The following is a 13,283-nucleotide window of genomic DNA, read 5'->3' on the forward strand; positions in this document are numbered from 1 at the left end:
GCGTGCATGTGTGTGTGCGTGCATGTGTGCGTGCGTGCGTGTGTGTGTGTGTTCCAGCCACAGTACTGTAACTCCCTGGACGAGGAGGAGAAGAAGGAGCTGCGTGTGTTCAGCCAGCAGAGGAAGAGAGAGAACCTGGGCAGAGGGACGGTCAGGCTGTTTCCTGTCACCATGACAGGAGCCATCTGCCAGCAGGTATCAACACATGACCCCTGACACCTAGTCTTGTGATCCAGACTGTTGCCTCCTGCAATTTTCAAATCTCCCGTCATACAAGCGGTGAAAACTATACGGGAATCCCCCGCACATTTTTCTAACTGTAAATGTAATTGTCCGAAGCATATATAGCTTGCTGCATAGCAGAATATAAATAATTTAATATATCTTTTAAAATGTTTTTTATTACATATTTTCGTGAATAGAAATGGCAAACAGATGACTTTTGGGAGGTGTAGTTCCACTCTCTATAGCATTCGGAGATTGTGCAATAGATTTTGTATAGATTCTTGACCAAAAAAGGCACGTGGCACAGATTTATACAAAAGAATGCTAAAAGGATATCCCAAATAAGCCCAGGGCTTTCCATTAAGGTCCTGTGTATTCAATTCATTGAGACATTTAAAGTCAAACAATAATATACAGTAATATGCAAAACGTCGTAATAAGTTTGAGTAGTCTGGATACACGTACTACCTTGACCCCTGACAAAAACACATCCACATGAAATGATTCTCATAGCTGACTCTCTCATCCTGTGTCATGTTGTCAGCTATTTTCACCAAATGTTCACTCCCAGAATAGGGACGCCCATGTGTTTTCAAATGGACCCACGTCGTGTACACAAGTAGCCAGCAGTGAGAAGTCAAAACTACAGAATGAATACATCATACTGTAGCAGATATTAACGTGTACCTAGAAGAATCATGTCTAAACCATTTTTACACTCGACTGTGTGGTATAGACAGAATCAACTCCACTGTACTCTACTCGCTTTACTTCCTTTTCCACTGCAGAGAACCACTCAATGTAGCTGGTTGTCCAAAACTCTGCGTAAGAAAGTGCTAAACAATGCTAAAGTTAAAGCTAATACTCTAGGAAACGATCTCTATTTCTCAGGTGAAAAATAGACCATGCAGTCGTTCAATATTGATTCATATTTACGATGGTTAGTTTAAACTTTAACAGTTAATGGCAATTTGGCATCAACATATACTTAAAAGTAGAAGTACCATTGTGAAATGTCCCATTTTCACGCAAAAAGGGTTTTATTTTATTTCTCTAAATCTTTCGTTGGCGAGTACAGTGGAGCCAAGTTGATGCAATGGAAAATACTACAGAGAATACTAGATAAAAACCCAGCAAGAAGAGGAATTCCTTTTTACGAGATAGAAGCCAGATATGATACAAGTAGGTGCAGGTATCGCTCAGGGGCCCCAAGGAACACAGGGAGTCGGGGAACTACTGTAGATTTTTCTTTTTATTATGGAGCATTATGAGTGAAACTACTGAGCAAAACCGGGTCATTATATCTTCCAGCTTTAGTAAGAGGGTGTGACATGTCATATATGTTTTCCAGTGTGGCAGGCAGATATGCGGTGGGGACATTGCGGTGTTTGCCAGTCGGGCGGGGCACGGCAGCTGCTGGCACCCGCAGTGTTTCCAGTGTGCCACATGCAGCGAGCTGCTGGTGGACCTCATCTACTTCTACCAGAGTGGACAGATCTACTGCGGCCGTCACCACGCCGAGAGACTGAAGCCTCGCTGCCAGGCCTGTGACGAGGTGAGGAGCTCCCAGACTGTCCAACAGAGTTACATCAAAGTCCGGTTACACAGAGACATTTTTAGCAAAAGTCATATGGTGTTAAATATTGATTTATTTGCTCGGGACACGGGCACGTCTTTGATTATAATACAGTATAAGCTTTTTTAATAAATTGTGGCAGATCAGTTCTTTGTTCTGTTGCCACTGCCACAGTCATTTCCCTCTAGTCTCTACCTGTGTGTGTGTGTGTGTGTGTGTGTGTGTGTGTGTGTGTGTGTGTGTGTGTGTGTGTGTGTGTGTGTGTGTGTGTGTGTGTGCGCGCGTGCGTGTGTGCACTGTGCAGTGACATCTCTTGTGTGTTGGTTGCAGATCATTCTAGCAGACGAGTGCACGGAGGCAGAGGGCAGACACTGGCACATGAAGCACTTCTGTTGCTTCGAGTGCGAGGCAGCGTTGGGCGGTCAGCGCTACATCATGAGAGAGAGTCGACCGTACTGCTGCTCCTGCTACGAGTCGCTCTATGCCGAATACTGTGACACCTGTGGGGAACACATAAGTAGGACATCAAATTGTCTAATCAACTAACCACTTAGAAGCCCCGAATCCCTATTCAGAGGCCAACATTAGGGGAGAATAGCAGCTCTACAAGCACGCAGTGCTACTAATTATATAAGTAGCCTGGCATGTCTGGTTTCTAGGCTAGGGTTTAAGAAACTTAAAATCTGTAACTTTGTTTTATGTTTTCTCCCTCTCTCAATGGGGAGAGGTAATTGCAACAATGTCCAAACTACAATAAATATTTGCATCTAGCATCTAGTGTCCAATATGTCTGCTTCAAATACCTGTTTGTTGTCAAACAGTGTCCCTAGTGTCCTACCTGGCATCAGGGTCTGCAGATGTACCAGTTATATCATATTAATATACAGATTATACACGTTTTTTAACTTTTGCAGTGAATGAACGCATGTGTTTTTATTGTTAAGGTATTGACCAGGGTCAGATGACGTACGAGGGCCAACACTGGCACGCCGCTGAGTCATGTTTCTGCTGCGCTCGTTGTCGACTGCCCCTGCTGGGGAGACCCTTCCTGCCTCGCGGGGGTCTCATCTTCTGCTCCAGGGCCTGTTCTCTGGGGGAGGACCCCGATAACTCGGACTCCTGTGACTCCGCCCTCCAGAGCCGACCGCCTCAACACAGACGCTGTGAGACAGCAGAGAAGTCCCAGCAGGCACAGCGCTGTTCACCACAGCAGCCACTGGAGGGCACCAACCTCCCATCTGCCAAAGACTGTATTCAGACTATGGAGAGTAGAGGTAAATACTTTCTTTCTCAGGTGCAGTGGTGGACAGACTAAAAAAGTACAGTACATTAACGTTTCTTTTTTTTACTTTCACTCCATTACATTTCAAAGACAAATATTGACTCATACATTACTAGGAACGGACCTCTAGGACCCAAACGTATTATAAATTAATGACGAAAGCCCATTTAAAAAATAGTGACAACAAGGTGCAAGCTCAACACATCACGATTCGTTTTAGATCAGCTATTTTCACAAATTCTGAAGACTTGAGCCTTTCTGAAATGCTTTAAAAACAGCATTTTGAATACTTTAAGAAAGTATTTGAGTACTTTAACTCAAGTACGAATTTGATGTAGTTGAGTACTCAGTTACTGAGGTTGAGTACTTTGTCCACCACTGCTCATAGTAGATCTGCCACTGCTCAAGTGTTAACGCAGGATTTGGACATTTAGATGAATAAACATTCTACTCAATTATGCATGTCAAAACATGCTCATTATGTACAGTATGGTTTCAATTCAACATTGCATTTCATCTCCCAGGCGTCCTCTGCTCCACTAAAGTTCAAAATGGCAGCTCTTCGCTCAGCGTACAAAATGGCCTGCCTTCTTCGCTCAGCGTACAGAATGGCCTGCCTTCGCTCAGCGTAGAGAATGGCCTGCCTTCGCTCAGCGTAGAGAATGGCCTCCCTTCTTCGCTCAGCGTACAAAACGGCGTCCCTTCGCTCAGCGTTCACCCGTACCCCAGAGGCTCGTACGAGCCCCTCCCCCACATTCACCGTGGGAACGGCCTGGGGCCATCGTGGCCTGGTGACCTGCCACCCTACAGCTCGGTGCCAGGAGACAGCGGTGTCCCACCTCCGGTCAGCAGTCTGGAGTACATGGCAGACCCTCTGAGCAGCCTGAACTCCAGAGGAACCTCCACGGCCCGGGATTGTTGGAACTGGGTGGAGAGGAGCAGTCAGGTCATTCAAGGTACCACAGATCCTTCCAAGAAACACAACACAATATGGTGCAACAGTTAATGGAACTAATCAATTTAATCAATTATGAAATAATACTCGATAATCGTTCATTTAATAATTGATTAATAATCTATCCCTATTTTGGGTATGTCATTATAGGCGAAACGTTTCAAATAATTACAAAAATTTGAAACATAGCTGATGTACAAGCTCACAATGTATTTGTTCACTATTGATGAAGTATAAAATAACATGTTGATAATGGATTCGTTGATATTAATAAATGATGATTTGATTAATCAAAAAATGTATAGATAGAATAATAGCTAGGAAAATATTTAATAGTTGCACCCTTAATTCATATTCATGTGGTTTGTTTGTTTACATTGAGGCTAACTACATATTATGTTCCTTCTACTACTGTTACCTTTTATGTATCTTTATTTCAGTTAACTAAGTTGATTTCTCTCTCTGTCTGTCTGTCTGCCTCTCTCTCTCTCTCTCTCTCTCTGTCTCTCCAGTGTTTCCCCCCCAGAGGATCTCCGTGTCTCCGGTCATCCGTCCCGTCCCGTCCGACTCCCCTCCCCTCCCCCCTGCCATCCCGCCCAACCTGCCCCCTCCTCTGCCTTGCAAGATCCGTGACTTGATCCCCAGAGATTCCCCTCCCGCACCCGAGCCTCCTCCTCCTCCTCTGCCAGAACCCCAGAGCCCCTCGCCCCCGCTGGTCCGCAGTGGCACGGCCAGGGTCAGTTTCAGAGAGCCAATCAGCTGTAGCTACTCTGTTGAGGAGGATGAGGAAGAGGAGGAGGAAGAGGAGGAGGAGGAAGAGCGTGAGGACAGGGAGGAAGATGGTGCTGATGAGGATGAGACGGAGGAAGGTTTTGGACGCAGGTTGCATCTTCAGAAAGGCATTCCACCTCAGATGGATCTACTGGGTAAGCGTTTTTTCATTTAGAATGTTATCTGATTTATATTTAAAGTCATACTGTGTAACATTTTAAATTAATTTTAAATTTATATAATCCTTCACTGGTATATTTTTCACAATAACAATACAAGTGACTGCCCCTGATACTTAAGCCAAAATGATGCAAGCATCAGAAATGTGTGCCGGAAACGTATTCATTTATGTATTCTAAAGTTAATTCTGACCAATCTGAAAATTATGTTCTGTGCTAGGACCCTGCAGCATTCATTTTGGAACGGTATTCTATGCCCGTGTTTTTGTTTCAAACTGAATTCTCTGCATCACAGTTCCAACAGACAACAGAGCAAAAAGACTACTAAAATGGATGTTACACAGACGGACATTAAACTTGTGATTCTTGTGTGTTAAAGTCTGTTTGTCTTTGATCTTCTATTAAAATCAATTTTATGTTAAAAAAAACAACAGACGGATCGTGTTACCATCAGCGTAACTTGAGGAGAGCATGGAGTCAGTGTCGAATGGCGTCGTTGGACTCCCCTCTCCAACTGGGAACCGAGAGGCGCTTCCGACAATCTCGCCCCGACCGCCCTGACCGATCTGACCGCCCTGAACGCCCCCGACTGGATACCCTGGGCTGGAGGGGGGACAGAGACAAAGACAGGGACAGAGTTAGAGACAGGGACTCTCTCACCCTGCAGCCGACCCGCCACAAACACGACGAGTGCTGCTCCACCTGCTCCTCCTCGTCGGACTCTGAGGAGGAAGGCTTCTTCCTGGGTCAGCCCATCCCACTGCCCCCGCAGCTGAGACGACAGGACCCCCAGGACTCGCCGGACCGCAAGGAGACAGAGAGAGAAGAAGATGGAGAGACGGAGGCTGAGAGAGACTGGGGTTTGAGAGGCAGCATCAGGAGACAGCGGAGGGCCCACAGCCTCGGGGCCAAGGACAAAGATAAAAACTGTGCCATTTCTTAACGCAGCTGCTTAGCGCAGAGGAACAAACAGGACACTGACAGAGAGATATTGTAGAAGAATTCAGAAGAGAATGGACTGTTACCACTTAAACCCTAGCGTCCTTATTCTGCTGCAAACATTCAGCAAAAATAGCTTATCGATCAGCTATTTTCGGCAAAGATATTTAGTGTACAGCAAATGCATAAGGGGGCCCTACCATAGAGCCCAGGGGGACTCCGGTCAACTAAGTATATAGGGTTTAAGTGGTTAAACACTCCTGTCTTCTTTATTCGTTCTTTCTGTTGTCAAAAACCACAGATAGAATCATTAAAATGGCTCAACAGTATCTTGAGAATGTTATCGTAAACCTAATGTATACTTCATCGCACAATGGTGGCACTTGCTTAAAAGAACAGTTCTACAAGATAACAACATGTTATGTCATGTTATGTTATGTTACGTGACGAAGTTTAGGCAATCGACACCATCATTCAACTGAGTATAAATTAAGCAATAGATTATTTTGAATTTCCTTGACCTGAATAGAATTCTCTGTGAACCCCAGCAGCACTACGACTAGTAAACAAAAGACAGTAAAAGAAGGGATTTCAGTACAGATGTTTTTTTAGTTTTTTGTTTTTTTTTGTACTTTTGTGTTTACACTGCTGATGTGATGGTTGTTGTTGTTTTCTTTTCTTTTCTTTTGCACTTATACATCATGAAAAAACTTTTAAATGTAGCCTATAACTCCTGGTTCAAAAGGGGGACTGCGTCTCACATGGAGTACTGTAAAATCATCAGGGTTAAGTTAACTCTGAATGTGTACAACTACAAATGTAACCAAAAGGACCCTTAAGGAGTGGGGCCATCCACACCAAGCAACAATTATCTAATAATGATAATTATGGTATAGCATCCACACACTCATCATCACAGTTGTGGTGTGGTCCCTGCCATCCACACTTAGAAGAATACATAGTTAAACAATATATTATGGCTATATCATGCTTGGTGTGGATGGCACAAATATATTTTAACACTTTTATTGTGTACATTCTGTATGTAATTTTTTTAATGTCACTGTTGAGCCCAACATTTTGCAGATAGCTCAGAAAGGAGAGTTATGGATAGACATACTAGAACAAGAAATATGTGCGTTGGCATTAGTAGAACCCAAACTGATTTCAGAACACTGCATGGTGAACGCCGTCCCAGAACCTTAACTTAAACTGTACTATGTAAAATGTGAATACAATGTTATTCTGACCAAGCTGTATGGTAGAGTATGTTAATACAATATTACCAATTTGGTATCCCCGCTCTTCAATTGAGACATTTATATCCTGTGTTTGGTTTGGACACGATTGGCTGACAAGTAGTACTGCCTGAAGGTCTAAATTATATTTCTCCCCAGAGCAAGCAGACGGGCTCTATTAGCTCAGTGGTAAAGTTTCAGCAGTGAGGGGACCTGGGTTTACATCTGGGGTAGAAGATGAAATTTACAGAGTGCTGCTTTAATTATATCTACGCTACTGCCTAAACACATTTGAACCTTGTACGGTAACTCACAACCCATAATGCAAAGCCTAAACAACCCTTTTCACAAAGCATAAGTTAGCTCTCTGTAACATAAAGCCTAATGACATGTATTCCCTTGTGGGAATCGAACCTAGAATCACCACTGCACCACAAGGGGGTGCATGCGTTTGTTAGACATACTAACAGGCATTAGTCCGACAACACCATCGCTCCCGACATGAGTGGCCGGTTACAACTAAAACCAACCTGTGGCAGGTTAAAACGAACCCATGGCTACTGATGTGTGGCAGGTTATAACTAACCCGTGGCAGGTTAAAACTAACCTGTGGCTTCCTGTAAACTGAAACATATGCAAGCAATCATGATAAGAACTGCATTCACAATGTAGGCTATCATACAGCATTAATGCACACTACAGCATTCCTAATGAACAGTACAGCAGTGATACTCATCCAATCTATACTACAACTGAGTGTGCAAATGAATCCAAATGGAGCCTTTTGTATACTCTCAGTTACAGAACCATACAGGTCAATTTGCTAGTGACCCCCAGAGCCGACATTGAGAACCAGTACAGCGCCACGGTGGCTGAGAGCAGTTTTTGTTTTCATTAATGCAATTCTCCCAAGAAATGCACACCCCCCACATTCCTCCAACTTTATCAGTTTATGTTTTTTCTATCTTTAGCAAGTTTTTATTATTGTGCAATTCAGCATTTAAGTGATGCTTTTCTATGATAGTAAATAAATAGAGAGCCAAACATGATGATTACAGTACAACAAAACATGGTAGTTTTATACTGTGTGAGTCACCTGAGGTTATTATTATTCTAAAGTACAGTGAAATCATATTTCTCATATTTCATATTTCTTTAGCTCAGTTGATATTTTTATATTCTTGGGTGTTAGTTACAATTCCTTATGTTGGGTATAAAGACATTATCAAAGTGGATTTTGGTTTCTGTAAGTTGATTTTATGGGAACATTAAATTTATTTGCATTTAACAACTTTTTGTTTTCTTGGATTACTTCCACAATATACAAACATTTCATCATAGTAGGGCCATGAACAGCAATACAATGCTGGCAATGTTTAAATGTGCGAATTTGGCTGTGATCTGTATTATCTGGCATTATCTATATCATGTTTAGTAAAAATCCACTATTCATATTTTTTTATTAACTCTGAAATGTATCATTGTTTGGAACCACTTTGGTTACATAATGTTACATTTGTCCAGTCAGAGTTAAACCTAACCAACTGTGCACTACACACCAGCATGCGCTGTACTTTAAAAACAACATATTACAGGAGGAAAAAAATGACACTGGGTCACATGACCAAAGAAGTCTGGCTGCCTACTTCCTTGTGGGAGAGAGTGGAGGAGGAGCACTTGGACTTGTCAAACAGGTTTGCCCAGAACAACATTAGTTTCCACACGCGTTCACACTCAGCAGCAGAATTCTACAGCTCTACGGCTCGCTGGGTTGGAAGGAAGCAGAGGCCCAAGTTCAACACAGAGAGAGTCAAGGTGAGTTTTGTGTGGTAGAATAGTGAGCATGAATTGTATCTTAACTGGTCAAATAAGTCCAAACATCTTCAAACAAACGACAAACACAGAACTGTGCTTGTCAGGACACGATCATCCACGCCTTTAAGGTGTGCATGCGGGTAGGGTAGTACTTTCAGAAGTTTCAGTTGTTTGACTGGTTGGTGTTATTCTCTCTGTCGCTATTGCTTTTATCCTCCTGTACTAAACTATTATGTTTACTTATTCTTCTCCAAAGCAGAACGTGCAACGACTTGACTCAGAATCACTAAATTAGAGCAATTTTTTTTGCTGGACCAGCCAACTGTTTTGCATTCCTTTGTGGTTGTTGGTGGTTATACATTCATTGGTCCTACTCCTATCTTTACAGTGCACCATACAATGTGCTTAATACTTTAGCCTGTGTTCTGACTTATCAGTTTTTGCTGGCTGACAAACAGAGGTTAGTGAGCACAGAGCTCAGCTGGAAGTAATTATTTGTAGTTGATAATAAACGTGGTGTGTCCTGCAGGTAAGATTCTCCAGACAGGCGGCGGTGTGCTCAGCATGAGTTTGGCCTGGCTGACTAAAACTGGAATGACAAATATGTTGAGAATGTACAGATTATCCAAGCGGTATCTTTTCAACTGACACTCTCTCTGTCTGCAGTTTCCTTCTGGGTTTAATATAGAACTGATTCATCCTCATTTAATGTTTTTTTGTACTAGGTGAATATTATTGTTACATCATGAACATTGACATCAGAACTCAGAATCCTTCTATTGCCTGTATTTGGAGCGTACAGGAACTGGTTCTGTTTAAAGGACAACATCACCCATTTTCAACCTATCTTCATATACTTCCTTCCGTCCTTAATGCTCATTATTAATATATGATACCATTTTTGTCTACTCGCTCTGTGTCTCAGAGGACGGCTGTAGACAGTTCAGACAAGATTAAAATTATTCTAATTAGAACAAACAATGGTTTCTATTATAGCTGACCTTCCAGGAATAGAGAGCCTGCACTTTCTATTTGCATTGATTTCCCATCGATGATTGCACTGGTAGGTGGGTTTCTTTCTGAACTGTCAACAGCCCTCCTCTGAGGCTCAACGTTGTCCTTGAAGCTTTAAGGTGTCACAAGAAACATGTATGACGATGACAGTTTGCAAGACAACAATGATGTGTAAGCACATGTCAATGTTATTGTTGTGAGCCAATGACTAGCCATGGCTAAACAAAGAGGTTTTCACTGGTCCAGAGGGGCTACTAGAGGAAGTCCACTGCAAACCAGGCAACTGGGAGCTTTATTTAAAGATGAGGAGGTATTGTGTGTGTGTGTGTGTGTGTGTGTGTGTGTGTCTGAGTTCGTCTCCAAACAAAAGATTGTCGACATCTGCTGCGAGACACATACAAAGGCCCCATGGGTGACTGAAAATGAAGTCTCACTTTTATTGTGTGTTTGTCTAGAGAAAGATTGATGGTTGGGCGTGACACTCCTGCATGGCAACCAATGAACACATTAGGAATAGGATGTATATCATTAAAGGCTGGTGATTGGGCTGCGTTTCCAGAGTGAAAGGGGAGGGTTTATGACGGTTGATTTTGTTTGAGTCTCAGTTGTTGTTAATGTTGAGTTTCCTTTCTGAATTGTCTGATGAAGAGACGCTCACTTTTGTCTGAGGAGGTAAACGTTTCTGCTGACTGCTCTTTTTCCCTACTTTGTTTATGTTTTTCCTCTGCACCCTCGCCAGATTGATGTTTTAATGTCTACATTGTCAGTGTTGTTGTCGTACGTGTTACCGTTTGTTTAAAGCAGCTTCTCTCCTCTTTTTTTTTCTCACAGGAAGTGCAAATGTCAGAGCACTTGGGTTCATGTGAGCGCCGGGACGCTAATATCTCCTCAAGAATGACACACAGCTGTTTATGAGGGAACTATGAAGTGACGCTATTTCACATCTGCAGCACAAAGTAAGGACTGTCATTCCAGAGTACTGGCTGAAGACAAAGCTTTAAAAACAAAGTTAACAAGTCCAAATCCACCGTGCTAGTTCCCATCACCACCAGAGATGCCTGTGGAGAGCGTCCAGCCTCTACTGGGGCGACCGCTGAGGACCGCTGCCCTTGCTACACCCCCACGCCTGCGTCCAAAGGGTCCGGTAGGGCCCGATTTCTACCGGCAGAGCCCGGCGGCAGCGGAGAGACCAAAGCAAAGTGCAGTGGAAAGGCTGGCGGCAGACAAGGCGAAATATGTCAAGAGTCCAGTTGCGCTCTCCAAGCAGCAGCCAATCAGACCTCCGGTGATGCGCAAGCCACCAGCCACGGCTACCGCTGCTATGCGACCCACCAGAAAGACACCGACCCAGCAGAACACGCAGCAAGGGAACATCCCTTTTAACCTGGAGCACCTCAGTAACCTGATCAATGGTGTGAACGACGCTCAGCTCTCCACTTCTACAGTAACCTCAGAGGACACGGTAACCTCTAACTGCACCACCTCCACCACTACTAGAAGTTTCACCAGCTCTGATCTTGATGATGCTGGGCAAGGAGAGGAGAGGTCAGGTCCTCCTCCCGGTCCAGGCTGGTCCACTCCAGCTAAGGTGAGGTTGAAAGCCTCTGGTCCGGCCAAGGCAGAGAGTCCTGTTCCTGTGGCATCTCCGGCTGCGGTGACCGTGCGCAGAGTGGACGTTATGCCTCAGGTGCGACCAGTGCGGACGCCTCCTTGCAGACCTCCGCGGTACATCCGACAGCCACTTCAGCCCATGCCGTTGCTGTCACAGTCTCAACTCCGCCCGGCTACTTCAAACCAACATCTCTTCTACCCCAGAAAGTTGCCTGGTCCTTCTCCCTTGAAACCTGTTTCTGCTCCGCCCAAACTGGACCACCCTGCCTCCACCCCGGTCGACGCCTCCGCCCCTGCCCTGGCCCCACCCCCCCTTCCTCTGCCGGTCCTACCCCCCGCCTCCCCAGCCATCACCCGTTTGTCCTCCTCTAGCTCCAGGAAGCGTCCCTCTCTCACCCGGTCCAAATCAGACATGAGCGAGCGGTACTCCCGGGCCGGGACGGAGCTAGAGCGCTTCTTCAGCCTGTGCGGTCTGGACCCATCTGAGCTGCAGGACTTGACCAAGGCCAGTTCCGACATTGTGTCTCTGGCACGTTTCCGGAGCGCCAGCGCCCCGGGGTCAGAGTGCGGCGGCTCCGATGGGGCGGAGGGTGGTGACGATGGCGGAGAGGATGACGGTGACGTCAGAGAGCGTCTTCCCTACGGCATATCTGTCATCGAGAGAAACGCAAGAGTCATCAAATGGCTGTATGCAGTCCGACAGGCCAAGGACACAAAGGTCACCAACATGTAGTCTAAATGATGACGAGCTACCTGTCGAAACACTAATGATACTGACTGATTTGTTTGGCACACAGGGTGTTGCAGGGGTTAAAACTTTGCTTTGGTTAAAACTTCGCATGCCGACAAGAACTGATCTAAAGTTTCATCGTTGGATTGTTTTAGTTCTTGTCAGCAAGCAACACCGTCCTGCGATGCAGTTTGAATTATGTTTAAGAATTATGTTCACACTGTACAATTGAGTTGTATGGTTAACCAACCACACACATGGTCATCCAGGGTTATTTATTGCCATTTGGTCCTCTGAAATAGTAGGGGGGACATCCTCTGAAATAGTAGGGGGGACATGTAAAAAAAAAAAAAGAAAAATGTTTATACTTGATTGATGTCATTCTGAGGAAGACTTAAAATATTTGCAATTCATTTTCTTCCATGTTATGTAGTCAAAAGGTTTTCGTTGACTCCGCTGCTGTTAGAATGTCATGGTCAGAGAAATCACTTGATGCCTTTAAATGAGTGACATTAAAGATTTAATGGCACAAGAATCATATTAATCATTGTCATCTTCTGTTGTGAATGTGGATTTATTTGGAGACTTGCCTGTACGTCCATGGGTTCAGCATCTGATAAAAACTGAGTTTACAGCTTATTCATGGAAATGTCAGTTTCCATCCACTAGAGGTCAGGACAGTGCATATAGTATACTATCTGGTTTAAACAGTAACTTCCATATCTGCAACTGTAGAACAACTTAACATTCCAAAGTATTTATAATTTGTGTTCATCAGTCTGTGACACTGTGTGAGTTATTTATTAACAGCTATATAGTCTCTTACCCTGACTAACAAAGTGGAATAGTTCAAATGTAGTCATATGTACTGTCTAGATACAATTTATATTGAAGTATACAATAAACAGATTCAACAATTAAATATTATGAGGTATATGTTTTGTTATA

The 13,283-nt window shown here is 43.9% G+C and overlaps 2 protein-coding genes across 2 annotated transcripts in view; both read left to right on the forward strand.

The window, feature by feature from the left end:
- The window catches only part of prickle3 (prickle homolog 3), a 31,510-nt gene extending 23,113 nt beyond the window's left edge, over positions 1–8,397 (forward strand). Inside the window, exons 5-11 of the mRNA XM_079488776.1 lie at positions 58–195; positions 1,577–1,780; positions 2,132–2,318; positions 2,746–3,075; positions 3,608–4,039; positions 4,551–4,964; positions 5,423–8,397. Coding sequence (XP_079344902.1) covers positions 58–195; positions 1,577–1,780; positions 2,132–2,318; positions 2,746–3,075; positions 3,608–4,039; positions 4,551–4,964; positions 5,423–5,931 — 2,214 coding nt within the window. The 3' untranslated portion in view covers positions 5,932–8,397. The remainder of the gene's footprint in view (positions 1–57; positions 196–1,576; positions 1,781–2,131; positions 2,319–2,745; positions 3,076–3,607; positions 4,040–4,550; positions 4,965–5,422) is intronic.
- Positions 8,398–8,812: 415 nt separating this feature from the next.
- On the forward strand, positions 8,813–12,875 carry fam110a (family with sequence similarity 110 member A). Its single transcript, XM_079489203.1, has 2 exons — positions 8,813–8,980; positions 10,826–12,875. Exon 2 carries the CDS (start codon positions 11,049–11,051, stop codon positions 12,336–12,338), a length of 1,290 nt encoding a protein of 429 aa, XP_079345329.1. The 5' UTR covers positions 8,813–8,980; positions 10,826–11,048; the 3' UTR covers positions 12,339–12,875.
- The last annotated feature ends 408 nt before the right edge of the window (positions 12,876–13,283 follow it).

Source organism: Electrona antarctica (genome assembly GCF_951216825.1).
Source record: "Electrona antarctica genome assembly, chromosome: 2".
Classification (NCBI taxonomy): Eukaryota; Metazoa; Chordata; class Actinopteri; order Myctophiformes; family Myctophidae; genus Electrona; species Electrona antarctica.

Bases quoted from the DNA above. Each gene is read 5' to 3' on its own strand.
- fam110a (XM_079489203.1), top strand. From the start codon at position 11,049: ATGCCTGTGGAGAGCGTCCAGCCTCTACTGGGGCGACCGCTGAGGACC.